Raw genomic sequence first — 24,133 nt, forward strand, 5'->3', positions numbered from 1 at the left:
GGGCAGAAAACCCAGCATGGTTCAAACAAGCTGACAGACAAGCGGGAGAGGACTCACGGGCAGACGGCCTCCCTCAGGTCTCGGGTGGAGCTCTGGGACCACAGCAGCAACGGGCCATCCCAGCCCCTGGGCTCAGCAGTGCCCTCATTCTCAGGCCGGCGGCTCTGCCCTGAGGGGAGCAGGAAGGTCACCAACTGCCGCAGGCGGACCTCAAGCCCCTCCCACTGCTGGAGCCTGACCTCCCCCGGCCCCACCCCTTCCCCTACCCCAGCAGGACGAGAGCTCGTCTTCCCCTGGCTTCCAACGTGAGGCCCGACCCTGGGCCCCGATTGGGCACTGCCCCAGTCCGGAGCCAATCACAGTGGCCAGGGAGGTGGAACGCACCGATTGGCCAGGGCCAGGTCATGTGACCATGCTCCCCAGGAAACTCAAATATTACCAAGATTCCCTAACAAACCAATGAACGAAATTATCCAGTAAAGGCAAACCGTACTTTTTAATGAGGCCAATGTGACAGAAAAAAAAAAAAAAAGCTTCACAATGAACTGCTCAAGGAAGCTACTAAATAAACTTTCAGAAAATTTAAGTAGTTTTTTTTTTTTTTAATAGGGTGACGGAGAGCTATACCTTTCCCATCTATGTGAATTTAGGTTTAAACTAGATTTCCCTTGGCTATTATATAAGACAAAAAAACCCACATCACCCCCTTTCACTTCCCCCACCCCCAAAAAGGGTTTTAGTCTATTGAATTTTTGTGTCCTCAGTTGTGTCTGATTCACGGCAACTCACGAACTCTACACAGCCAGGCTCTTCCGTCCATGGAATTCAGGGCAATTTTTTTCTGTCACAGTAAATGCCCACCCTGGGTGATCCAAAGGCAAGGGCTCAGAGGATCCTGAGAGACTAACTCCTTTCAGCTGAGCACAAAGCTGGCTCCTCACTGGGATGCCTGTGGCCTGGGGCTCCCAGAGGGGAGAGCAGCACTCGCCCCACCGTGTGGTCACTGCTGGAAGTGCAGGCTGCTCCTCACTCCCCCTTGACAGTGTCCCTGAGGGCAGAACAGTGTGAATCTACTCAAGGTGGAAACGCAAACTCCGATGCAACCAGACTTCCCACAAGGTCTCCAAAACCACTCAGGAACAGGGAATTGGAAACTGCAGGGCATGACATGAATGGAGATGGAGACTTGACACCTTACACCGAGTTCACTTCCAGTTATCCCTAGACAAAGTTTCCATGAAAACTTGTCACAAATCTAGAAGAACAATGAGCAGAAACCGGACACGTGCTTTGAGTCTTCACACACAAAACTAAAAGGCAGTCCACAAAACAACCCAGAGAATACAGTGGACTTTGCAAAATCAAAGATATCTACTGTGGGAAAGACCTCATGACAAAAGCAAAAGACAGGTCATACATCGCGAGATGAATGAGTGGAAACACAAAGCTTCTCAAGGATGTGTCTCCAAACAGACAAAGAACACCAACACAACAAGCCTGTGAAAACTAGGGAAAGGTCTGAAGGGACAGCAGACTGAGGAAGACACACACAGAGTATCCCGGATGATGTCCAGCACTGAGGGCCTGAAGAAACAACAGTCTAGTTGCACTCCCTCGGGCCTGTGTGACCCTGGATGAGGCCTCTGTTTCCCGGTGGCTCTGAGAGATGGACAGGGAGGAAGGGGAAGAGAAATCACTTGCATTTCTAATACTCACAGCAAAGTCTTCCAATGAGAAGGGAATTATCACCCCCACTGACAATGCCATTCACTGAAGTGATACCCACGAGTCCATCTAACCCAGAAGGGAAGGAAGGACCTGTTCTCACAAAACGGTGAGAGATGGAAGAAGGAAGATCAAGCCCACACCAATCGCTGCAAAGAGAAGCTGTGCTCAGGGCTTGAAAGAATTCCTATTGGGAAAATGATGTCACAGCCCCACAAGGCAATCCACAGCTTCGATGGTATTCCTCCCAAAATGCCAATGCATTTTCGCACCGAACAAAGAATTGCAACAGGGGTTACGGAAACAGAAAAGAGCCTAAATTGTCAATACAATCCGACGAAAAAGCCCCGATACGGACATCCAAGGTTGTGTGAAAGGAAATTAGACGAGCAAACTAGGATCCTCAGGAGAGTATCGGAGAAGGCGATGGCGACCCACTCCAGTACTCTTGCCTGGAAAATGCCCTGGACAGAGGAGCCTGGTAGGCTGCAGGCCATGGGGTCGCGCAGAGTCAGACACGACTGAAGTGACTTAGCCGCAGCGGCAGCAGCAGGACAGTATGCTATTGGGAATACAACAACACACACAGATCCAGATCGATGGAATAAAGTTGAGGGTCCAGAAACAAACCCCGGCATCCATGGTCAACTCGTCTCTGACACAGAAGGGGAGAATATCCAAATGGGAACAAGAAAGCCTCTTCAATCAATGTCCATGGGAAAACCAGACAGCTACATCTGAAGAACGCTATTGGTTTTGATCTCACACCACCTCAATATCGGGGAAAACCCTCACCCTAAAGGCTGATGTCATGAGATAGCTAGAAAGAAGCGTAGGTCAAAGGCTCCTTAACATCAGAGTCTCCTTGCCATTTGCTGGGCGGAGGTAGAAATGGGTCTCTTCAAGTAAGGGAAAGAGGGAAACGAAGTACACCAATGGGTTTCCATCCAATGGAACCTCTTCACAACAGAGAAGCTAAGCATTCACAAATGCAAAAGATAGGAAACGGAACATGAGAGACTCCTTGCAAGTGGTGTATCTGAGAAGGGGTTCATATGGAAAGAGACGAAGAATGCACAGCACTCAGATTCCAAGAAACACCACCACCACCCTTGACCCTTCCCCCATGACCAACTCCGACCTAAAGCCTTTCTCTCCCTCTAACCTATCCCTAAAACATAACCCTCATCTAATCATATACATGTGCATTCCTAGCATCCATCCATCCACACACGAGAGAGAAAGAGGGAGACACAGTCTGAATCGAGAAAGGAAAAGAGAGGGACACAGCCAGAGAGAGACACGGAACCAAAGAGAGGAAAGGAGTCGATGGCCCAGACTTTTCATCACTCTGTCTCGAAGGTAGAAGCAATGACAGCGCCCATCCACCCCAGAAGGGGGAAAAGGACGGAAGGTTTGGAGAGGAAAAGACAAGAACCCAGGGATCCATTAGAAGCTCAGCCACCCGCAGAAGCCGAGCTGGGACACTTGAACAGAATCTCAATGCAAACAGAGGACCAGAAAGTTGGCTACTCTTTTCTATAAGAGAGGGAGACCTTCGAGTCTTCCTTTCGGTGCTCCAACTTGGATGCGGGGTCTCAAAACAGTCAGGAGGGGGAGTGCCTTTTCCTGGGTTCCACGGCGCATCCAGGCCTCGTTCTGCCCCATTCTGTGCTGTGTCAGCCCTGGATGGAGTCTTTCTTTCTGAAGTCTCAGCGCACAAGCTCCACGTGATATCGGCCCCAGGTGGAAAGGCATGGAGCTGCTCGTAGGCCGCCAGACCTAGGAAACAGATGGGAGAATGACCCCCTCTCTGCAGATGGAGAGACTGGGGAAACCCTGAGGGGCATATGCTTGTCCAGGGCCACACCACTTATGAGAAGAAGGAGCCTGGTCTGAGAGCAGCGGGGTCCTCGGAGCTCAGGCCCTGGCTGCACCCAGGCCTCCCCAGGGCTGTGGGCTGGGCTGTGTGGCTGTCACTGTGCCTGCACATGGCCTAAGGGGGGTGGTCGAGCAGTCAGAAACCCAGAGATTCCCTTGGGAAGTTTTGGGGAAGGGACCTCAGCACGAACCCCAGGAAATGATGTCACCTGCCGGCAACAGAACCCAACAGAACCCGCAACCCGGGTATCCAGGCCTCCAGAGCGGAGAGGAGCCCCCAGCCAGATCACTTGCTGCCAGGATGTTCTGCTGTTTGCCCCTGCCCAGAGCCCGGGGCCGCAGGAGAGCTCACAGGCAGTGTGCGTGGGCACCCTGTCGACGTTGGCTCAGGGCACCCCCGAGAGGCCTCTGGCCCTTTGCCCGGAGAAACAGAAAGGTAACACGGGGAGCCCCAGGCCGGGCCAGGCCACCTCTCCCATGCCACCCGGAAACACCGGGTCCTTTGCCTGTGTGTGTGGATGCGGGTTTCTCGGGGTGTGTCTCCCTCAAGGAAGCCCAGGCGGATGTGGGGTCAGAAGCCTGCGGACAAGTTGTGTCCACACCCCAGGGGAGAGCAGGCTGGGTGGGATGGGGAGAGTGCGGGCAGCGCCGGCCGCCCAGGCTGACCTCACACCCTCAGGTGGGTCTCTTGCCTCCCGGGTGGGGATGTGAGCAGACACACGTCTCTGACCCTTCTGGGAAGAGAAGTTCGAGCAGGCAGAAGCAGCGGCTCCACTGGCCAGGCCCAGCTCGGAAAACTCCCAGCACGGCTGGCTGACGGTCACTGTCGTTGCAGAGCTTCCCACGTGATGAGGCCGAGGACGGGGACACCCCGTCCACCTCCTGGAGGGAGGGGTCGGAGCACCACCCCCCCGCCCGTGAGGCCCAGTGCAGGCTCCAGGTGAGCGTGCCCACGGAGGCATCAGCCCCACCGGGGGCGAAGCGGAGGCGGGGAAGGCCTGCTGCCGAGACACCGCCCAGGATACACCCGGCGGCCCAGTCTGAGGCTGCCACGGAGCTCAGCACACCCGGCTCCGACCCAGAGTCCCGAGAACCCCGGCCTCTGAGGCAGCAGGAGGACCTGGAGCCCAGCACGCCAGAGCACAGAGGTGAGGACGCTGGGGCTGGTGCACGGGAGTGTGTGGGGAGGGGGTGCTGAGCTACACAGGGACGAGTCCCCGAAAGATGCTGCTGGGCCTGCAGCAAGCGCTGGCCTCACACCCCCACCCCCATCTTGCACACTTCAGTCCCAAAAGACATCCGACGCTGGGTATTCTTTGGGAATCTCTTGGAAGCTTTCTGTCCCGGGATACGCACATGCCAAGGCTGGCCTGTGGGTAAACTTTGCTTCTCCCCCAGCTCTAGCACTGGCCTCCAACTGGAACCAGGCTCCACTTCCCAGACCTGTCCCTACAGAGGTGGTGGCTCCAGGTGCAGGACCCAGGGATCCACCGAGGGCAGATGGAGAACCGAGACTTGCCCTCGCAGAGACACCAGGCCAGCTGGGTACTGGCCAGCACACCGGGCAGATCGGATCTCCGTGCCTGCAGGACCCCCAGCTCCAGGCACTGATGTCCCACCCCCTCAGCGAGAACCTCCACCTCCACGTGCACCTGTACCTGCTCGGGCTTTGGCAGGAGAACCCGAGGCAGAGGAGGAGTCACCGCCTCGGCAGGGAGAGCCTGCCCTGGCTCCCGCGCAACACCCAGACGCCGACGATGACTCACCCGCCCCTGCAGGAAGAACGAGCCCCCGCTCTGGACAGAGACCCAGAGCCCTTGCCGGAAACACCACGTCCAGGGCAGCGGTCGGCTCTGCAGCCTCCATCCCTGTCTGCTCACCGTGGACGCCGGCAACTCGTTCTGCCCCCAGGGGACATGGAGTTCCTTTCCCCTGAACTGCTTTGCATTTGGTTTGTTTCCACCTTTCTGGTGATGTTTTATTGTTTGTATGGTTTCGTGTATTTCTGTTGGTTAAGTTGGGATTAGTAAACTTTTTCATCATTGTTGCAATTTGGGAACACTGTTGTGTCACTCTGGTGATACTGTGTTACCATCACCACTTTGTAGTTGCAGACCCCTTCCATCTTTATGCCCCACCCGCCAACAAAGCCTGGATTCAAGGCAAGCACGCCCTGTTCATCCCTCCCCCCGATCCTGAACACAATTTCATCTTTTCTTTCGGCATTCCTTCCTATATTCTTGGTGTCCCCAATCAACGCCTCTCACTGAAATGACTGAAGGAGTTTTTTTCGGACTCTCCACCTACTGTAAGACTCCATTGGAGAGTTCTCATTTTTATGTCCTTTGAAGTAGCCTTTGATAGCTGAAAGGACGGTGTACGTCCTTTCAAGATATCATGTGCCAAACGAAGCCCTTTTGGCAAATGCCATCATTATCTCCAGGCAGGCATTGCTGTTTGAAGGGTGACATCTCAGCCAGAAGGCAGAGGCTGAGCTCCTCTTGTTGCACCAGCTCCCAAAAGAAGCCAAGAAAGGGAGCTGGAACAACAAACCACCCCAACGCCCAGGAAAGCGTTCTTCACGACAGAAGGCTAGAAAATGACCCAGCAACCTTGTGGCCCAGAACCCCTCTAGAAAAATCACTGTTCCATAAAAACGAGAAACACATGGGAAGTTCCAAGGAGAGGCAATGCCCATGGCCAGTGTACTTTAGAGACGGCCTGACCGCTCCGGGGAAGACACGCACCGACGGAACCCCTTGGGAAACAGCAGTGATAGTCCTCACCGTCGTAAGGGTTTCCTCTGGGGACAACCTGCCCTGGGCACCACATGAGGGAGCAGACCGGCTTCTCTTCCTCTGCCCCCACACCATTCACTCATGAAGGCAGCTCAGGTGTTCTCATGCCCTGCCTGCCTGCCTGCCTGCCTGGCTCATCCGTGAGCTGTGCCCACCTCCAGGGCAGGACTCCACCTTCTCCTCTCTGTGTACCGTGAATCTGCACACAGTGGGCTTTCAGAACCTTAGGAGACTTGAGCCATTCCCACTCGAGCCAGAACCCTCCCCAGGAAGGAAAACAGCTGTGGAGTCATTTTGGCCCCAGCACTGGTTCCCAAACCCTGGCGGCTCCTACAGCCTCTACGGTGTGAAGAGGGAGGTCCCTTCTGACAGAGCTTTCCGGCTGTCAGATCTAAGCTGTTGTTTCACTGTCAGCTGTGTCTCTTCCGTTGCAGCCAGGTGGGCCACGCTGCTCCAAAGGAGCTCACAAGCTGAGTTGAAAGGGAGGTATTGAGAGGACAGGGATGGCTACAACGTGCTGCAAACTGAGTGAGGGTCCCCACAATCCTCAGCAAAGGTCTGTGGCGTGCAAGTGGGGAGTAGAGGGCCCCCAAGTTCCAAAGGAAGGGAGGTACTCGGGAGCTAAAGCCCTTGGCTGCTGTGGTAGCAGCTGCAGATGGCAGCTCGTCCACAGTGCACTTCGAATGAGGTCATATGAGCGGGACTCGGGAAATGGCTCCGAAATCCAGAGAAAGGGGTCAGGGTATGTGGGAATCCAGCGGGGGTGGGGGGTGGATGAAGGAAGGTGTCCTTCCTCTCTCCAGTGCAATTTGGTTTGGTGAGTCTCAAAGCTACCAGATGGCACTTCCCAAGTCAGGCCCCCGCAGGAATCAGGGTGGGCTGCGTGCCTCGGCCCCTGCCACAGGGACAAGCCACACCAGTGGCCTCCCTGAGCTCAAATGGCCGGATCTGGGGGTTCTGTCTGGGTGCACACCTCCTTGCTGTGGCCAAGTTCCCCCCTTCTCTGAGCACCAGCTTCATCCTCTCGAATGAGGACATCGATTGCTACCTTGGCACGTTACTCTCTTCATCCTGTGAAGACTCATTAGGCTTATCCTACAATTACTAGCTGGCCCGAAGAGATATCTCCTGAATCCAGATTAAGGGGGAGTCTCCCAGGCTCATCTGGCATGTCTTCCCTGAAGTCTGCCAAAACCCACACCCTTGCATTTCCAGGGACTCCCCTTAGCCAGCTGGGCAGAAAACCCAGCATGGTTCAAACAAGCTGACAGACAAGCGGGAGAGGACTCACGGGCAGACGGCCTCCCTCAGGTCTCGGGTGGAACTCTGGGACCACAGCAGCAACGGGCCATCCCAGCCCCTGGGCTCAGCAGTGCCCTCATTCTCAGGCCGGCGGCTCTGCCCTGAGGGGAGCAGGAAGGTCACCAACTGCCGCAGGCGGACCTCAAGCCCCTCCCACTGCTGGAGCCTGACCTCCCCCGGCCCCACCCCTTCCCCTACCCCAGCAGGACGAGAGCTCGTCTTCCCCTGGCTTCCAACGTGAGGCCCGACCCTGGGCCCCGATTGGGCACTGCCCCAGTCCGGAGCCAATCACAGTGGCCAGGGAGGTGGAACGCACCGATTGGCCAGGGCCAGGTCATGTGACCATGCTCCCCAGGAAACTCAAATATTACCAAGATTCCCTAACAAACCAATGAACGAAATTATCCAGTAAAGGCAAACCGTACTTTTTAATGAGGCCAATGTGACAGAAAAAAAAAAAAAAGCTTCACAATGAACTGCTCAAGGAAGCTACTAAATAAACTTTCAGAAAATTTAAGTAGTTTTTTTTTTTTTTTAATAGGGTGACGGAGAGCTATACCTTTCCCATCTATGTGAATTTAGGTTTAAACTAGATTTCCCTTGGCTATTATATAAGACAAAAAAACCCACATCACCCCCTTTCACTTCCCCCACCCCCAAAAAGGGTTTTAGTCTATTGAATTTTTGTGTCCTCAGTTGTGTCTGATTCACGGCAACTCACGAACTCTACACAGCCAGGCTCTTCCGTCCATGGAATTCAGGGCAATTTTTTTCTGTCACAGTAAATGCCCACCCTGGGTGATCCAAAGGCAAGGGCTCAGAGGATCCTGAGAGACTAACTCCTTTCAGCTGAGCACAAAGCTGGCTCCTCACTGGGATGCCTGTGGCCTGGGGCTCCCAGAGGGGAGAGCAGCACTCGCCCCACCGTGTGGTCACTGCTGGAAGTGCAGGCTGCTCCTCACTCCCCCTTGACAGTGTCCCTGAGGGCAGAACAGTGTGAATCTACTCAAGGTGGAAACGCAAACTCCGATGCAACCAGACTTCCCACAAGGTCTCCAAAACCACTCAGGAACAGGGAATTGGAAACTGCAGGGCATGACATGAATGGAGATGGAGACTTGACACCTTACACCGAGTTCACTTCCAGTTATCCCTAGACAAAGTTTCCATGAAAACTTGTCACAAATCTAGAAGAACAATGAGCAGAAACCGGACACGTGCTTTGAGTCTTCACACACAAAACTAAAAGGCAGTCCACAAAACAACCCAGAGAATACAGTGGACTTTGCAAAATCAAAGATATCTACTGTGGGAAAGACCTCATGACAAAAGCAAAAGACAGGTCATACATCGCGAGATGAATGAGTGGAAACACAAAGCTTCTCAAGGATGTGTCTCCAAACAGACAAAGAACACCAACACAACAAGCCTGTGAAAACTAGGGAAAGGTCTGAAGGGACAGCAGACTGAGGAAGACACACACAGAGTATCCCGGATGATGTCCAGCACTGAGGGCCTGAAGAAACAACAGTCTAGTTGCACTCCCTCGGGCCTGTGTGACCCTGGATGAGGCCTCTGTTTCCCGGTGGCTCTGAGAGATGGACAGGGAGGAAGGGGAAGAGAAATCACTTGCATTTCTAATACTCACAGCAAAGTCTTCCAATGAGAAGGGAATTATCACCCCCACTGACAATGCCATTCACTGAAGTGATACCCACGAGTCCATCTAACCCAGAAGGGAAGGAAGGACCTGTTCTCACAAAACGGTGAGAGATGGAAGAAGGAAGATCAAGCCCACACCAATCGCTGCAAAGAGAAGCTGTGCTCAGGGCTTGAAAGAATTCCTATTGGGAAAATGATGTCACAGCCCCACAAGGCAATCCACAGCTTCGATGGTATTCCTCCCAAAATGCCAATGCATTTTCGCACCGAACAAAGAATTGCAACAGGGGTTACGGAAACAGAAAAGAGCCTAAATTGTCAATACAATCCGACGAAAAAGCCCCGATACGGACATCCAAGGTTGTGTGAAAGGAAATTAGACGAGCAAACTAGGATCCTCAGGAGAGTATCGGAGAAGGCGATGGCGACCCACTCCAGTACTCTTGCCTGGAAAATGCCCTGGACAGAGGAGCCTGGTAGGCTGCAGGCCATGGGGTCGCGCAGAGTCAGACACGACTGAAGTGACTTAGCCGCAGCGGCAGCAGCAGGACAGTATGCTATTGGGAATACAACAACACACACAGATCCAGATCGATGGAATAAAGTTGAGGGTCCAGAAACAAACCCCGGCATCCATGGTCAACTCGTCTCTGACACAGAAGGGGAGAATATCCAAATGGGAACAAGAAAGCCTCTTCAATCAATGTCCATGGGAAAACCAGACAGCTACATCTGAAGAACGCTATTGGTTTTGATCTCACACCACCTCAATATCGGGGAAAACCCTCACCCTAAAGGCTGATGTCATGAGATAGCTAGAAAGAAGCGTAGGTCAAAGGCTCCTTAACATCAGAGTCTCCTTGCCATTTGCTGGGCGGAGGTAGAAATGGGTCTCTTCAAGTAAGGGAAAGAGGGAAACGAAGTACACCACTGGGTTTCCATCCAATGGAACCTCTTCACAACAGAGAAGCTAAGCATTCACAAATGCAAAAGATAGGAAACGGAACATGAGAGACTCCTTGCAAGTGGTGTATCTGAGAAGGGGTTCATATGGAAAGAGACGAAGAATGCACAGCACTCAGATTCCAAGAAACACCACCACCACCCTTGACCCTTCCCCCATGACCAACTCCGACCTAAAGCCTTTCTCTCCCTCTAACCTATCCCTAAAACATAACCCTCATCTAATCATATACATGTGCATTCCTAGCATCCATCCATCCACACACGAGAGAGAAAGAGGGAGACACAGACTGAATCGAGAAAGGAAAAGAGAGGGACACAGCCAGAGAGAGACACGGAACCAAAGAGAGGAAAGGAGTCGATGGCCCAGACTTTTCATCACTCTGTCTCGAAGGTAGAAGCAATGACAGCGCCCATCCACCCCAGAAGGGGGAAAAGGACGGAAGGTTTGGAGAGGAAAAGACAAGAACCCAGGGATCCATTAGAAGCTCAGCCACCCGCAGAAGCCGAGCTGGGACACTTGAACAGAATCTCAATGCAAACAGAGGACCAGAAAGTTGGCTACTCTTTTCTATAAGAGAGGGAGACCTTCGAGTCTTCCTTTCGGTGCTCCAACTTGGATGCGGGGTCTCAAAACAGTCAGGAGGGGGAGTGCCTTTTCCTGGGTTCCACGGCGCATCCAGGCCTCGTTCTGCCCCATTCTGTGCTGTGTCAGCCCTGGATGGAGTCTTTCTTTCTGAAGTCTCAGCGCACAAGCTCCACGTGATATCGGCCCCAGGTGGAAAGGCATGGAGCTGCTCGTAGGCCGCCAGACCTAGGAAACAGATGGGAGAATGACCCCCTCTCTGCAGATGGAGAGACTGGGGAAACCCTGAGGGGCATATGCTTGTCCAGGGCCACACCACTTATGAGAAGAAGGAGCCTGGTCTGAGAGCAGCGGGGTCCTCGGAGCTCAGGCCCTGGCTGCACCCAGGCCTCCCCAGGGCTGTGGGCTGGGCTGTGTGGCTGTCACTGTGCCTGCACATGGCCTAAGGGGGGTGGTCGAGCAGTCAGAAACCCAGAGATTCCCTTGGGAAGTTTTGGGGAAGGGACCTCAGCACGAACCCCAGGAAATGATGTCACCTGCCGGCAACAGAACCCAACAGAACCCGCAACCCGGGTATCCAGGCCTCCAGAGCGGAGAGGAGCCCCCAGCCAGATCACTTGCTGCCAGGATGTTCTGCTGTTTGCCCCTGCCCAGAGCCCGGGGCCGCAGGAGAGCTCACAGGCAGTGTGCGTGGGCACCCTGTCGACGTTGGCTCAGGGCACCCCCGAGAGGCCTCTGGCCCTTTGCCCGGAGAAACAGAAAGGTAACACGGGGAGCCCCAGGCCGGGCCAGGCCACCTCTCCCATGCCACCCGGAAACACCGGGTCCTTTGCCTGTGTGTGTGGATGCGGGTTTCTCGGGGTGTGTCTCCCTCAAGGAAGCCCAGGCGGATGTGGGGTCAGAAGCCTGCGGACAAGTTGTGTCCACACCCCAGGGGAGAGCAGGCTGGGTGGGATGGGGAGAGTGCGGGCAGCGCCGGCCGCCCAGGCTGACCTCACACCCTCAGGTGGGTCTCTTTCCTCCCGGGTGGGGATGTGAGCAGACACACGTCTCTGACCCTTCTGGGAAGAGAAGTTCGAGCAGGCAGAAGCAGCGGCTCCACTGGCCAGGCCCAGCTCGGAAAACTCCCAGCACGGCTGGCTGACGGTCACTGTCGTTGCAGAGCTTCCCACGTGATGAGGCCGAGGACGGGGACACCCCGTCCACCTCCTGGAGGGAGGGGTCGGAGCACCACCCCCCCGCCCGTGAGGCCCAGTGCAGGCTCCAGGTGAGCGTGCCCACGGAGGCATCAGCCCCACCGGGGGCGAAGCGGAGGCGGGGAAGGCCTGCTGCCGAGACACCGCCCAGGATACACCCGGCGGCCCAGTCTGAGGCTGCCACGGAGCTCAGCACACCCGGCTCCGACCCAGAGTCCCGAGAACCCCGGCCTCTGAGGCAGCAGGAGGACCTGGAGCCCAGCACGCCAGAGCACAGAGGTGAGGACGCTGGGGCTGGTGCACGGGAGTGTGTGGGGAGGGGGTGCTGAGCTACACAGGGACGAGTCCCCGAAAGATGCTGCTGGGCCTGCAGCAAGCGCTGGCCTCACACCCCCACCCCCATCTTGCACACTTCAGTCCCAAAAGACATCCGACGCTGGGTATTCTTTGGGAATCTCTTGGAAGCTTTCTGTCCCGGGATACGCACATGCCAAGGCTGGCCTGTGGGTAAACTTTGCTTCTCCCCCAGCTCTAGCACTGGCCTCCAACTGGAACCAGGCTCCACTTCCCAGACCTGTCCCTACAGAGGTGGTGGCTCCAGGTGCAGGACCCAGGAATCCACCGAGGGCAGATGGAGAACCGAGACTTGCCCTCGCAGAGACACCAGGCCAGCTGGGTACTGGCCAGCACACCGGGCAGATCGGATCTCCGTGCCTGCAGGACCCCCAGCTCCAGGCACTGATGTCCCACCCCCTCAGCGAGAACCTCCACCTCCACGTGCACCTGTACCTGCTCGGGCTTTGGCAGGAGAACCCGAGGCAGAGGAGGAGTCACCGCCTCGGCAGGGAGAGCCTGCCCTGGCTCCCGCGCAACACCCAGACGCCGACGATGACTCACCCGCCCCTGCAGGGAGAACGAGCCCCCGCTCTGGACAGAGACCCAGAGCCCTTGCCGGAAACACCACGTCCAGGGCAGCGGTCGGCTCTGCAGCCTCCATCCCTGTCTGCTCACCGTGGACGCCGGCAACTCGTTCTGCCCCCAGGGGACATGGAGTTCCTTTCCCCTGAACTGCTTTGCATTTGGTTTGTTTCCACCTTTCTGGTGATGTTTTATTGTTTGTATGGTTTCGTGTATTTCTGTTGGTTAAGTTGGGATTAGTAAACTTTTTCATCATTGTTGCAATTTGGGAACACTGTTGTGTCACTCTGGTGATACTGTGTTACCATCACCACTTTGTAGTTGCAGACCCCTTCCATCTTTATGCCCCACCCGCCAACAAAGCCTGGATTCAAGGCAAGCACGCCCTGTTCATCCCTCCCCCCGATCCTGAACACAATTTCATCTTTTCTTTCGGCATTCCTTCCTATATTCTTGGTGTCCCCAATCAACGCCTCTCAGTGAAATGACTGAAGGAGTTTTTTTCGGACTCTCCACCTACTGTAAGACTCCATTGGAGAGTTCTCATTTTTATGTCCTTTGAAGTAGCCTTTGATAGCTGAAAGGACGGTGTACGTCCTTTCAAGATATCATGTGCCAAACGAAGCCCTTTTGGCAAATGCCATCATTATCTCCAGGCAGGCATTGCTGTTTGAAGGGTGACATCTCAGCCAGAAGGCAGAGGCTGAGCTCCTCTTGTTGCACCAGCTCCCAAAAGAAGCCAAGAAAGGGAGCTGGAACAACAAACCACCCCAACGCCCAGGAAAGCGTTCTTCACGACAGAAGGCTAGAAAATGACCCAGCAACCTTGTGGCCCAGAACCCCTCTAGAAAAATCACTGTTCCATAAAAACGAGAAACACATGGGAAGTTCCAAGGAGAGGCAATGCCCATGGCCAGTGTACTTTAGAGACGGCCTGACCGCTCCGGGGAAGACACGCACCGACGGAACCCCTTGGGAAACAGCAGTGATAGTCCTCACCGTCGTAAGGGTTTCCTCTGGGGACAACCTGCCCTGGGCACCACATGAGGGAGCAGACCGGCTTCTCTTCCTCTGCCCCCACACCATTCACTCATGAAGGCAGCTCAGGTGTTCTCATGCCCTGCCTGCCTGCCTGCCTGCCTGGCTCATCCGTGAGCTGTGCCCACCTCCAGGGCAGGACTCCACCTTCTCCTCTCTGTGTACCGTGAATCTGCACACAGTGGGCTTTCAGAACCTTAGGAGACTTGAGCCATTCCCACTCGAGCCAGAACCCTCCCCAGGAAGGAAAACAGCTGTGGAGTCATTTTGGCCCCAGCACTGGTTCCCAAACCCTGGCGGCTCCTACAGCCTCTACGGTGTGAAGAGGGAGGTCCCTTCTGACAGAGCTTTCCGGCTGTCAGATCTAAGCTGTTGTTTCACTGTCAGCTGTGTCTCTTCCGTTGCAGCCAGGTGGGCCACGCTGCTCCAAAGGAGCTCACAAGCTGAGTTGCAAGGGAGGTATTGAGAGGACAGGGATGGCTACAACGTGCTGCAAACTGAGTGAGGGTCCCCACAATCCTCAGCAAAGGTCTGTGGCGTGCAAGTGGGGAGTAGAGGGCCCCCAAGTTCCAAAGGAAGGGAGGTACTCGGGAGCTAAAGCCCTTGGCTGCTGTGGTAGCAGCTGCAGATGGCAGCTCGTCCACAGTGCACTTCGAATGAGGTCATATGAGCGGGACTCGGGAAATGGCTCCGAAATCCAGAGAAAGGGGTCAGGGTATGTGGGAATCCGGCGGGGGTGGGGGGTGGATGAAGGAAGGTGTCCTTCCTCTCTCCAGTGCAATTTGGTTTGGTGAGTCTCAAAGCTACCAGATGGCACTTCCCAAGTCAGGCCCCCGCAGGAATCAGGGTGGGCTGCGTGCCTCGGCCCCTGCCACAGGGACAAGCCACACCAGTGGCCTCCCTGAGCTCAAATGGCCGGATCTGGGGGTTCTGTCTGGGTGCACACCTCCTTGCTGTGGCCAAGTTCCCCCCTTCTCTGAGCACCAGCTTCATCCTCTCGAATGAGGACATCGATTGCTACCTTGGCACGTTACTCTCTTCATCCTGTGAAGACTCATTAGGCTTATCCTACAATTACTAGCTGGCCCGAAGAGATATCTCCTGAATCCAGATTAAGGGGGAGTCTCCCAGGCTCATCTGGCATGTCTTCCCTGAAGTCTGCCAAAACCCACACCCTTGCATTTCCAGGGACTCCCCTTAGCCAGCTGGGCAGAAAACCCAGCATGGTTCAAACAAGCTGACAGACAAGCGGGAGAGGACTCACGGGCAGACGGCCTCCCTCAGGTCTCGGGTGGAGCTCTGGGACCACAGCAGCAACGGGCCATCCCAGCCCCTGGGCTCAGCAGTGCCCTCATTCTCAGGCCGGCGGCTCTGCCCTGAGGGGAGCAGGAAGGTCACCAACTGCCGCAGGCGGACCTCAAGCCCCTCCCACTGCTGGAGCCTGACCTCCCCCGGCCCCACCCCTTCCCCTACCCCAGCAGGACGAGAGCTCGTCTTCCCCTGGCTTCCAACGTGAGGCCCGACCCTGGGCCCCGATTGGGCACTGCCCCAGTCCGGAGCCAATCACAGTGGCCAGGGAGGTGGAACGCACCGATTGGCCAGGGCCAGGTCATGTGACCATGCTCCCCAGGAAACTCAAATATTACCAAGATTCCCTAACAAACCAATGAACGAAATTATCCAGTAAAGGCAAACCGTACTTTTTAATGAGGCCAATGTGACAGAAAAAAAAAAAAAAAGCTTCACAATGAACTGCTCAAGGAAGCTACTAAATAAACTTTCAGAAAATTTAAGTAGTTTTTTTTTTTTTTTAATAGGGTGACGGAGAGCTATACCTTTCCCATCTATGTGAATTTAGGTTTAAACTAGATTTCCCTTGGCTATTATATAAGACAAAAAAACCCACATCACCCCCTTTCACTTCCCCCACCCCCAAAAAGGGTTTTAGTCTATTGAATTTTTGTGTCCTCAGTTGTGTCTGATTCACGGCAACTCACGAACTCTACACAGCCAGGCTCTTCCGTCCATGGAATTCAGGGCAATTTTTTTCTGTCACAGTAAATGCCCACCCTGGGTGATCCAAAGGCAAGGGCTCAGAGGATCCTGAGAGACTAACTCCTTTCAGCTGAGCACAAAGCTGGCTCCTCACTGGGATGCCTGTGGCCTGGGGCTCCCAGAGGGGAGAGCAGCACTCGCCCCACCGTGTGGTCACTGCTGGAAGTGCAGGCTGCTCCTCACTCCCCCTTGACAGTGTCCCTGAGGGCAGAACAGTGTGAATCTACTCAAGGTGGAAACGCAAACTCCGATGCAACCAGACTTCCCACAAGGTCTCCAAAACCACTCAGGAACAGGGAATTGGAAACTGCAGGGCATGACATGAATGGAGATGGAGACTTGACACCTTACACCGAGTTCACTTCCAGTTATCCCTAGACAAAGTTTCCATGAAAACTTGTCACAAATCTAGAAGAACAATGAGCAGAAACCGGACACGTGCTTTGAGTCTTCACACACAAAACTAAAAGGCAGTCCACAAAACAACCCAGAGAATACAGTGGACTTTGCAAAATCAAAGATATCTACTGTGGGAAAGACCTCATGACAAAAGCAAAAGACAGGTCATACATCGCGAGATGAATGAGTGGAAACACAAAGCTTCTCAAGGATGTGTCTCCAAACAGACAAAGAACACCAACACAACAAGCCTGTGAAAACTAGGGAAAGGTCTGAAGGGACAGCAGACTGAGGAAGACACACACAGAGTATCCCGGATGATGTCCAGCACTGAGGGCCTGAAGAAACAACAGTCTAGTTGCACTCCCTCGGGCCTGTGTGACCCTGGATGAGGCCTCTGTTTCCCGGTGGCTCTGAGAGATGGACAGGGAGGAAGGGGAAGAGAAATCACTTGCATTTCTAATACTCACAGCAAAGTCTTCCAATGAGAAGGGAATTATCACCCCCACTGACAATGCCATTCACTGAAGTGATACCCACGAGTCCATCTAACCCAGAAGGGAAGGAAGGACCTGTTCTCACAAAACGGTGAGAGATGGAAGAAGGAAGATCAAGCCCACACCAATCGCTGCAAAGAGAAGCTGTGCTCAGGGCTTGAAAGAATTCCTATTGGGAAAATGATGTCACAGCCCCACAAGGCAATCCACAGCTTCGATGGTATTCCTCCCAAAATGCCAATGCATTTTCGCACCGAACAAAGAATTGCAACAGGGGTTACGGAAACAGAAAAGAGCCTAAATTGTCAATACAATCCGACGAAAAAGCCCCGATACGGACATCCAAGGTTGTGTGAAAGGAAATTAGACGAGCAAACTAGGATCCTCAGGAGAGTATCGGAGAAGGCGATGGCGACCCACTCCAGTACTCTTGCCTGGAAAATGCCCTGGACAGAGGAGCCTGGTAGGCTGCAGGCCATGGGGTCGCGCAGAGTCAGACACGACTGAAGTGACTTAGCCGCAGCGGCAGCAGCAGGACAGTATGCTATTGGGAATACAACAACACACACAGATCCAGATCGATGGAATAAAGTTGAGGGTCCAGAAACAAACCCCGGCATCCATGGTCAACTCGTCTCTGACACAGAAGGGGAGAATATCCAAATGGGAACAAGAAAGCCTCTTCAATCAATGTCCATGGGAAAACCAGACAGCTACATCTGAAGAACGCTATTGGTTTTGATCTCACACCACCTCAATATCGGGGAAAACCCTCACCCTAAAGGCTGATGTCATGAGATAGCTAGAAAGAAGCGTAGGTCAAAGGCTCCTTAACATCAGAGTCTCCTTGCCATTTGCTGGGCGGAGGTAGAAATGGGTCTCTTCAAGTAAGGGAAAGAGGGAAACGAAGTACACCAATGGGTTTCCATCCAATGGAACCTCTTCACAACAGAGAAGCTAAGCATTCACAAATGCAAAAGATAGGAAACGGAACATGAGAGACTCCTTGCAAGTGGTGTATCTGAGAAGGGGTTCATATGGAAAGAGACGAAGAATGCACAGCACTCAGATTCCAAGAAACACCACCACCACCCTTGACCCTTCCCCCATGACCAACTCCGACCTAAAGCCTTTCTCTCCCTCTAACCTATCCCTAAAACATAACCCTCATCTAATCATATACATGTGCATTCCTAGCATCCATCCATCCACACACGAGAGAGAAAGAGGGAGACACAGTCTGAATCGAGAAAGGAAAAGAGAGGGACACAGCCAGAGAGAGACACGGAACCAAAGAGAGGAAAGGAGTCGATGGCCCAGACTTTTCATCACTCTGTCTCGAAGGTAGAAGCAATGACAGCGCCCATCCACCCCAGAAGGGGGAAAAGGACGGAAGGTTTGGAGAGGAAAAGACAAGAACCCAGGGATCCATTAGAAGCTCAGCCACCCGCAGAAGCCGAGCTGGGACACTTGAACAGAATCTCAATGCAAACAGAGGACCAGAAAGTTGGCTACTCTTTTCTATAAGAGAGGGAGACCTTCGAGTCTTCCTTTCGGTGCTCCAACTTGGATGCGGGGTCTCAAAACAGTCAGGAGGGGGAGTGCCTTTTCCTGGGTTCCACGGCGCATCCAGGCCTCGTTCTGCCCCATTCTGTGCTGTGTCAGCCCTGGATGGAGTCTTTCTTTCTGAAGTCTCAGCGCACAAGCTCCACGTGATATCGGCCCCAGGTGGAAAGGCATGGAGCTGCTCGTAGGCCGCCAGACCTAGGAAACAGATGGGAGAATGACCCCCTCTCTGCAGATGGAGAGACTGGGGAAACCCTGAGGGGCATATGCTTGTCCAGGGCCACACCACTTATGAGAAGAAGGAGCCTGGTCTGAGAGCAGCGGGGTCCTCGGAGCTCAGGCCCTGGCTGCACCCAGGCCTCCCCAGGGCTGTGGGCTGGGCTGTGTGGCTGTCACTGTGCCTGCACATGGCCTAAGGGGGGTGGTCGAGCAGTCAGAAACCCAGAGATTCCCTTGGGAAGTTTTGGGGAAGGGACCTCAGCACGAACCCCAGGAAATGATGTCACCTGCCGGCAACAGAACCCAACAGAACCCGCAACCCGGGTATCCAGGCCTCCAGAGCGGAGAGGAGCCCCCAGCCAGATCACTTGCTGCCAGGATGTTCTGCTGTTTGCCCCTGCCCAGAGCCCGGGGCCGCAGGAGAGCTCACAGGCAGTGTGCGTGGGCACCCTGTCGACGTTGGCTCAGGGCACCCCCGAGAGGCCTCTGGCCCTTTGCCCGGAGAAACAGAAAGGTAACACGGGGAGCCCCAGGCCGGGCCAGGCCACCTCTCCCATGCCACCCGGAAACACCGGGTCCTTTGCCTGTGTGTGTGGATGCGGGTTTCTCGGGGTGTGTCTCCCTCAAGGAAGCCCAGGCGGATGTGGGGTCAGAAGCCTGCGGACAAGTTGTGTCCACACCCCAGGGGAGAGCAGGCTGGGTGGGATGGGGAGAGTGCGGGCAGCGCCGGCCGCCCAGGCTGACCTCACACCCTCAGGTGGGTCTCTTTCCTCCCGGGTGGGGATGTGAGCAGACACACGTCTCTGACCCTTCTGGGAAGAGAAGTTCGAGCAGGCAGAAGCAGCGGCTCCACTGGCCAGGCCCAGCTCGGAAAACTCCCAGCACGGCTGGCTGACGGTCACTGTCGTTGCAGAGCTTCCCACGTGATGAGGCCGAGGACGGGGACACCCCGTCCACCTCCTGGAGGGAGGGGTCGGAGCACCACCCCCCCGCCCGTGAGGCCCAGTGCAGGCTCCAGGTGAGCGTGCCCACGGAGGCATCAGCCCCACCGGGGGCGAAGCGGAGGCGGGGAAGGCCTGCTGCCGAGACACCGCCCAGGATACACCCGGCGGCCCAGTCTGAGGCTGCCACGGAGCTCAGCACACCCGGCTCCGACCCAGAGTCCCGAGAACCCCGGCCTCTGAGGCAGCAGGAGGACCTGGAGCCCAGCACGCCAGAGCACAGAGGTGAGGACGCTGGGGCTGGTGCACGGGAGTGTGTGGGGAGGGGGTGCTGAGCTACACAGGGACGAGTCCCCGAAAGATGCTGCTGGGCCTGCAGCAAGCGCTGGCCTCACACCCCCACCCCCATCTTGCACACTTCAGTCCCAAAAGACATCCGACGCTGGGTATTCTTTGGGAATCTCTTGGAAGCTTTCTGTCCCGGGATACGCACATGCCAAGGCTGGCCTGTGGGTAAACTTTGCTTCTCCCCCAGCTCTAGCACTGGCCTCCAACTGGAACCAGGCTCCACTTCCCAGACCTGTCCCTACAGAGGTGGTGGCTCCAGGTGCAGGACCCAGGAATCCACCGAGGGCAGATGGAGAACCGAGACTTGCCCTCGCAGAGACACCAGGCCAGCTGGGTACTGGCCAGCACACCGGGCAGATCGGATCTCCGTGCCTGCAGGACCCCCAGCTCCAGGCACTGATGTCCCACCCCCTCAGCGAGAACCTCCACCTCCACGTGCACCTGTACCTGCTCGGGCTTTGGCAGGAGAACCCGAGGCAGAGGAGGAGTCACCGCCTCGGCAGGGAGAGCCTGCCCTGGCTCCCGCGCAACACCCAGACGCCGACGATGACTCACCCGCCCCTGCAGGAAGAACGAGCCCCCGCTCTGGACAGAGACCCAGAGCCCTTGCCGGAAACACCACGTCCAGGGCAGCGGTCGGCTCTGCAGCCTCCATCCCTGTCTGCTCACCGTGGACGCCGGCAACTCGTTCTGCCCCCAGGGGACATGGAGTTCCTTTCCCCTGAACTGCTTTGCATTTGGTTTGTTTCCACCTTTCTGGTGATGTTTTATTGTTTGTATGGTTTCGTGTATTTCTGTTGGTTAAGTTGGGATTAGTAAACTTTTTCATCATTGTTGCAATTTGGGAACACTGTTGTGTCACTCTGGTGATACTGTGTTACCATCACCACTTTGTAGTTGCAGACCCCTTCCATCTTTATGCCCCACCCGCCAACAAAGCCTGGATTCAAGGCAAGCACGCCCTGTTCATCCCTCCCCCCGATCCTGAACACAATTTCATCTTTTCTTTCGGCATTCCTTCCTATATTCTTGGTGTCCCCAATCAACGCCTCTCACTGAAATGACTGAAGGAGTTTTTTTCGGACTCTCCACCTACTGTAAGACTCCATTGGAGAGTTCTCATTTTTATGTCCTTTGAAGTAGCCTTTGATAGCTGAAAGGACGGTGTACGTCCTTTCAAGATATCATGTGCCAAACGAAGCCCTTTTGGCAAATGCCATCATTATCTCCAGGCAGGCATTGCTGTTTGAAGGGTGACATCTCAGCCAGAAGGCAGAGGCTGAGCTCCTCTTGTTGCACCAGCTCCCAAAAGAAGCCAAGAAAGGGAGCTGGAACAACAAACCACCCCAACGCCCAGGAAAGCGTTCTTCACGACAGAAGGCTAGAAAATGACCCAGCAACCTTGTGGCCCAGAACCCCTCTAGAAAAATCACTGTTCCATAAAAACGAGAAACACATGGGAAGTTCCAAGGAGAGGCAATGCCCATGGCCAGTGTACTTTAGAGACGGCCTGACCGCTCCGGGGAAGACACGCACCGACGGAACCCCTTGGGAAACAGCAGTGATAGTCCTCACCGTCGTAAGGGTTTCCTCTGGGGACAACCTGCCCTGGGCACCACATGAGGGAGCAGACCGGCTTCTCTTCCTCTGCCCCCACACCATTCACTCATGAAGGCAGCTCAGGTGTTCTCATGCCCTGCCTGCCTGCCTGCCTGCCTGGCTCATCCGTGAGCTGTGCCCACCTCCAGGGCAGGACTCCACCTTCTCCTCTCTGTGTACCGTGAATCTGCACACAGTGGGCTTTCAGAACCTTAGGAGACTTGAGCCATTCCCACTCGAGCCAGAACCCTCCCCAGGAAGGAAAACAGCTGTGGAGTCATTTTGGCCCCAGCACTGGTTCCCAAACCCTGGCGGCTCCTACAGCCTCTACGGTGTGAAGAGGGAGGTCCCTTCTGACAGAGCTTTCCGGCTGTCAGATCTAAGCTGTTGTTTCACTGTCAGCTGTGTCTCTTCCGTTGCAGCCAGGTGGGCCACGCTGCTCCAAAGGAGCTCACAAGCTGAGTTGCAAGGGAGGTATTGAGAGGACAGGGATGGCTACAACGTGCTGCAAACTGAGTGAGGGTCCCCACAATCCTCAGCAAAGGTCTGTGGCGTGCAAGTGGGGAGTAGAGGGCCCCCAAGTTCCAAAGGAAGGGAGGTACTCGGGAGCTAAAGCCCTTGGCTGCTGTGGTAGCAGCTGCAGATGGCAGCTCGTCCACAGTGCACTTCGAATGAGGTCATATGAGCGGGACTCGGGAAATGGCTCCGAAATCCAGAGAAAGGGGTCAGGGTATGTGGGAATCCGGCGGGGGTGGGGGGTGGATGAAGGAAGGTGTCCTTCCTCTCTCCAGTGCAATTTGGTTTGGTGAGTCTCAAAGCTACCAGATGGCACTTCCCAAGTCAGGCCCCCGCAGGAATCAGGGTGGGCTGCGTGCCTCGGCCCCTGCCACAGGGACAAGCCACACCAGTGGCCTCCCTGAGCTCAAATGGCCGGATCTGGGGGTTCTGTCTGGGTGCACACCTCCTTGCTGTGGCCAAGTTCCCCCCTTCTCTGAGCACCAGCTTCATCCTCTCGAATGAGGACATCGATTGCTACCTTGGCACGTTACTCTCTTCATCCTGTGAAGACTCATTAGGCTTATCCTACAATTACTAGCTGGCCCGAAGAGATATCTCCTGAATCCAGATTAAGGGGGAGTCTCCCAGGCTCATCTGGCATGTCTTCCCTGAAGTCTGCCAAAACCCACACCCTTGCATTTCCAGGGACTCCCCTTAGCCAGCTGGGCAGAAAACCCAGCATGGTTCAAACAAGCTGACAGACAAGCGGGAGAGGACTCACGGGCAGACGGCCTCCCTCAGGTCTCGGGTGGAGCTCTGGGACCACAGCAGCAACGGGCCATCCCAGCCCCTGGGCTCAGCAGTGCCCTCATTCTCAGGCCGGCGGCTCTGCCCTGAGGGGAGCAGGAAGGTCACCAACTGCCGCAGGCGGACCTCAAGCCCCTCCCACTGCTGGAGCCTGACCTCCCCCGGCCCCACCCCTTCCCCTACCCCAGCAGGACGAGAGCTCGTCTTCCCCTGGCTTCCAACGTGAGGCCCGACCCTGGGCCCCGATTGGGCACTGCCCCAGTCCGGAGCCAATCACAGTGGCCAGGGAGGTGGAACGCACCGATTGGCCAGGGCCAGGTCATGTGACCATGCTCCCCAGGAAACTCAAATATTACCAAGATTCCCTAACAAACCAATGAACGAAATTATCCAGTAAAGGCAAACCGTACTTTTTAATGAGGCCAATGTGACAGAAAAAAAAAAAAAAGCTTCACAATGAACTGCTCAAGGAAGCTACTAAATAAACTTTCAGAAAATTTAAGTAGTTTTTTTTTTTTTTAATAGGGTGACGGAGAGCTATACCTTTCCCATCTATGTGAATTTAGGTTTAAACTAGATTTCCCTTGGCTATTATATAAGACAAAAAAACCCACATCACCCCCTTTCACTTCCCCCACCCCCAAAAAGGGTTTTAGTCTATTGAATTTTTGTGTCCTCAGTTGTGTCTGATTCACGGCAACTCACGAACTCTACACAGCCAGGCTCTTCCGTCCATGGAATTCAGGGCAATTTTTTTCTGTCACAGTAAATGCCCACCCTGGGTGATCCAAAGGCAAGGGCTCAGAGGATCCTGAGAGACTAACTCCTTTCAGCTGAGCACAAAGCTGGCTCCTCACTGGGATGCCTGTGGCCTGGGGCTCCCAGAGGGGAGAGCAGCACTCGCCCCACCGTGTGGTCACTGCTGGAAGTGCAGGCTGCTCCTCACTCCCCCTTGACAGTGTCCCTGAGGGCAGAACAGTGTGAATCTACTCAAGGTGGAAACGCAAACTCCGATGCAACCAGACTTCCCACAAGGTCTCCAAAACCACTCAGGAACAGGGAATTGGAAACTGCAGGGCATGACATGAATGGAGATGGAGACTTGACACCTTACACCGAGTTCACTTCCAGTTAT

General features: G+C 54.9%; 2 protein-coding genes and 2 long non-coding RNA genes across 5 annotated transcripts in view; 3 read left to right on the plus strand and 1 right to left on the minus strand.

Annotated features, from left to right (window-relative positions):
- LOC145517946 (uncharacterized) overlaps positions 1-24,133 on the minus strand; it is a 233,750-nt gene that overhangs the window by 157,200 nt on the left and 52,417 nt on the right. Inside the window, exons 15-21 of one of the 2 annotated variants that reach the window (XR_014062431.1) lie at positions 22,973-23,084; positions 18,559-18,784; positions 15,334-15,445; positions 10,920-11,145; positions 7,696-7,807; positions 3,282-3,507; positions 58-169 (exon numbers count right to left, since the gene is read on the minus strand). This is a non-coding gene — a long non-coding RNA (uncharacterized LOC145517946). Of the gene's footprint in view, positions 1-57; positions 170-266; positions 320-3,281; positions 3,508-7,695; positions 7,808-10,919; positions 11,146-15,333; positions 15,446-18,558; positions 18,785-22,972; positions 23,085-24,133 lie in introns of those variants that run through there. The other variant, XR_014062432.1, reaches the window with a different exon arrangement.
- On the plus strand, positions 4,610-5,667 carry LOC145517961 (uncharacterized). Its single transcript, XR_014062447.1, has 2 exons — positions 4,610-4,754; positions 5,011-5,667. It is a non-coding gene; the product is annotated as an uncharacterized LOC145517961 (long non-coding RNA).
- Positions 11,488-13,295, plus strand: LOC145517915 (uncharacterized). The gene is made up of 3 exons (XM_081521250.1): positions 11,488-11,680; positions 12,080-12,392; positions 12,643-13,295. The coding sequence occupies exons 1-3, from the start codon at positions 11,546-11,548 to the stop codon at positions 13,269-13,271; spliced, it is 1,077 nt and encodes a 358-aa protein (XP_081377376.1). The 5' UTR covers positions 11,488-11,545; the 3' UTR covers positions 13,272-13,295.
- LOC145517926 (uncharacterized) lies at positions 19,143-20,934 on the plus strand. The gene is made up of 3 exons (XM_081521264.1): positions 19,143-19,319; positions 19,719-20,031; positions 20,282-20,934. The coding sequence occupies exons 1-3, from the start codon at positions 19,185-19,187 to the stop codon at positions 20,908-20,910; spliced, it is 1,077 nt and encodes a 358-aa protein (XP_081377390.1). The 5' UTR covers positions 19,143-19,184; the 3' UTR covers positions 20,911-20,934.

The sequence above is a fragment of the Giraffa tippelskirchi genome, chromosome 8 (assembly GCF_054371585.1).
Source record: "Giraffa tippelskirchi isolate mGirTip1 chromosome 8, T2T-mGirTip1v1.2.pri, whole genome shotgun sequence".
Taxonomy (NCBI): Eukaryota; Metazoa; Chordata; class Mammalia; order Artiodactyla; family Giraffidae; genus Giraffa; species Giraffa tippelskirchi.

Bases quoted from the DNA above. Each gene is read 5' to 3' on its own strand.
- LOC145517915 (XM_081521250.1), top strand. From the start codon at position 11,546: ATGTTCTGCTGTTTGCCCCTGCCCAGAGCCCGGGGCCGCAGGAGAGCT. The intron at 11,681-12,079 runs GTAACACGGGGA...CTGTCGTTGCAG, and splicing joins TTGCCCGGAGAAACAGAAAG to AGCTTCCCACGTGATGAGGC. The intron at 12,393-12,642 runs GTGAGGACGCTG...CTTCTCCCCCAG, and splicing joins CAGCACGCCAGAGCACAGAG to CTCTAGCACTGGCCTCCAAC.
- LOC145517926 (XM_081521264.1), top strand. From the start codon at position 19,185: ATGTTCTGCTGTTTGCCCCTGCCCAGAGCCCGGGGCCGCAGGAGAGCT. The intron at 19,320-19,718 runs GTAACACGGGGA...CTGTCGTTGCAG, and splicing joins TTGCCCGGAGAAACAGAAAG to AGCTTCCCACGTGATGAGGC. The intron at 20,032-20,281 runs GTGAGGACGCTG...CTTCTCCCCCAG, and splicing joins CAGCACGCCAGAGCACAGAG to CTCTAGCACTGGCCTCCAAC.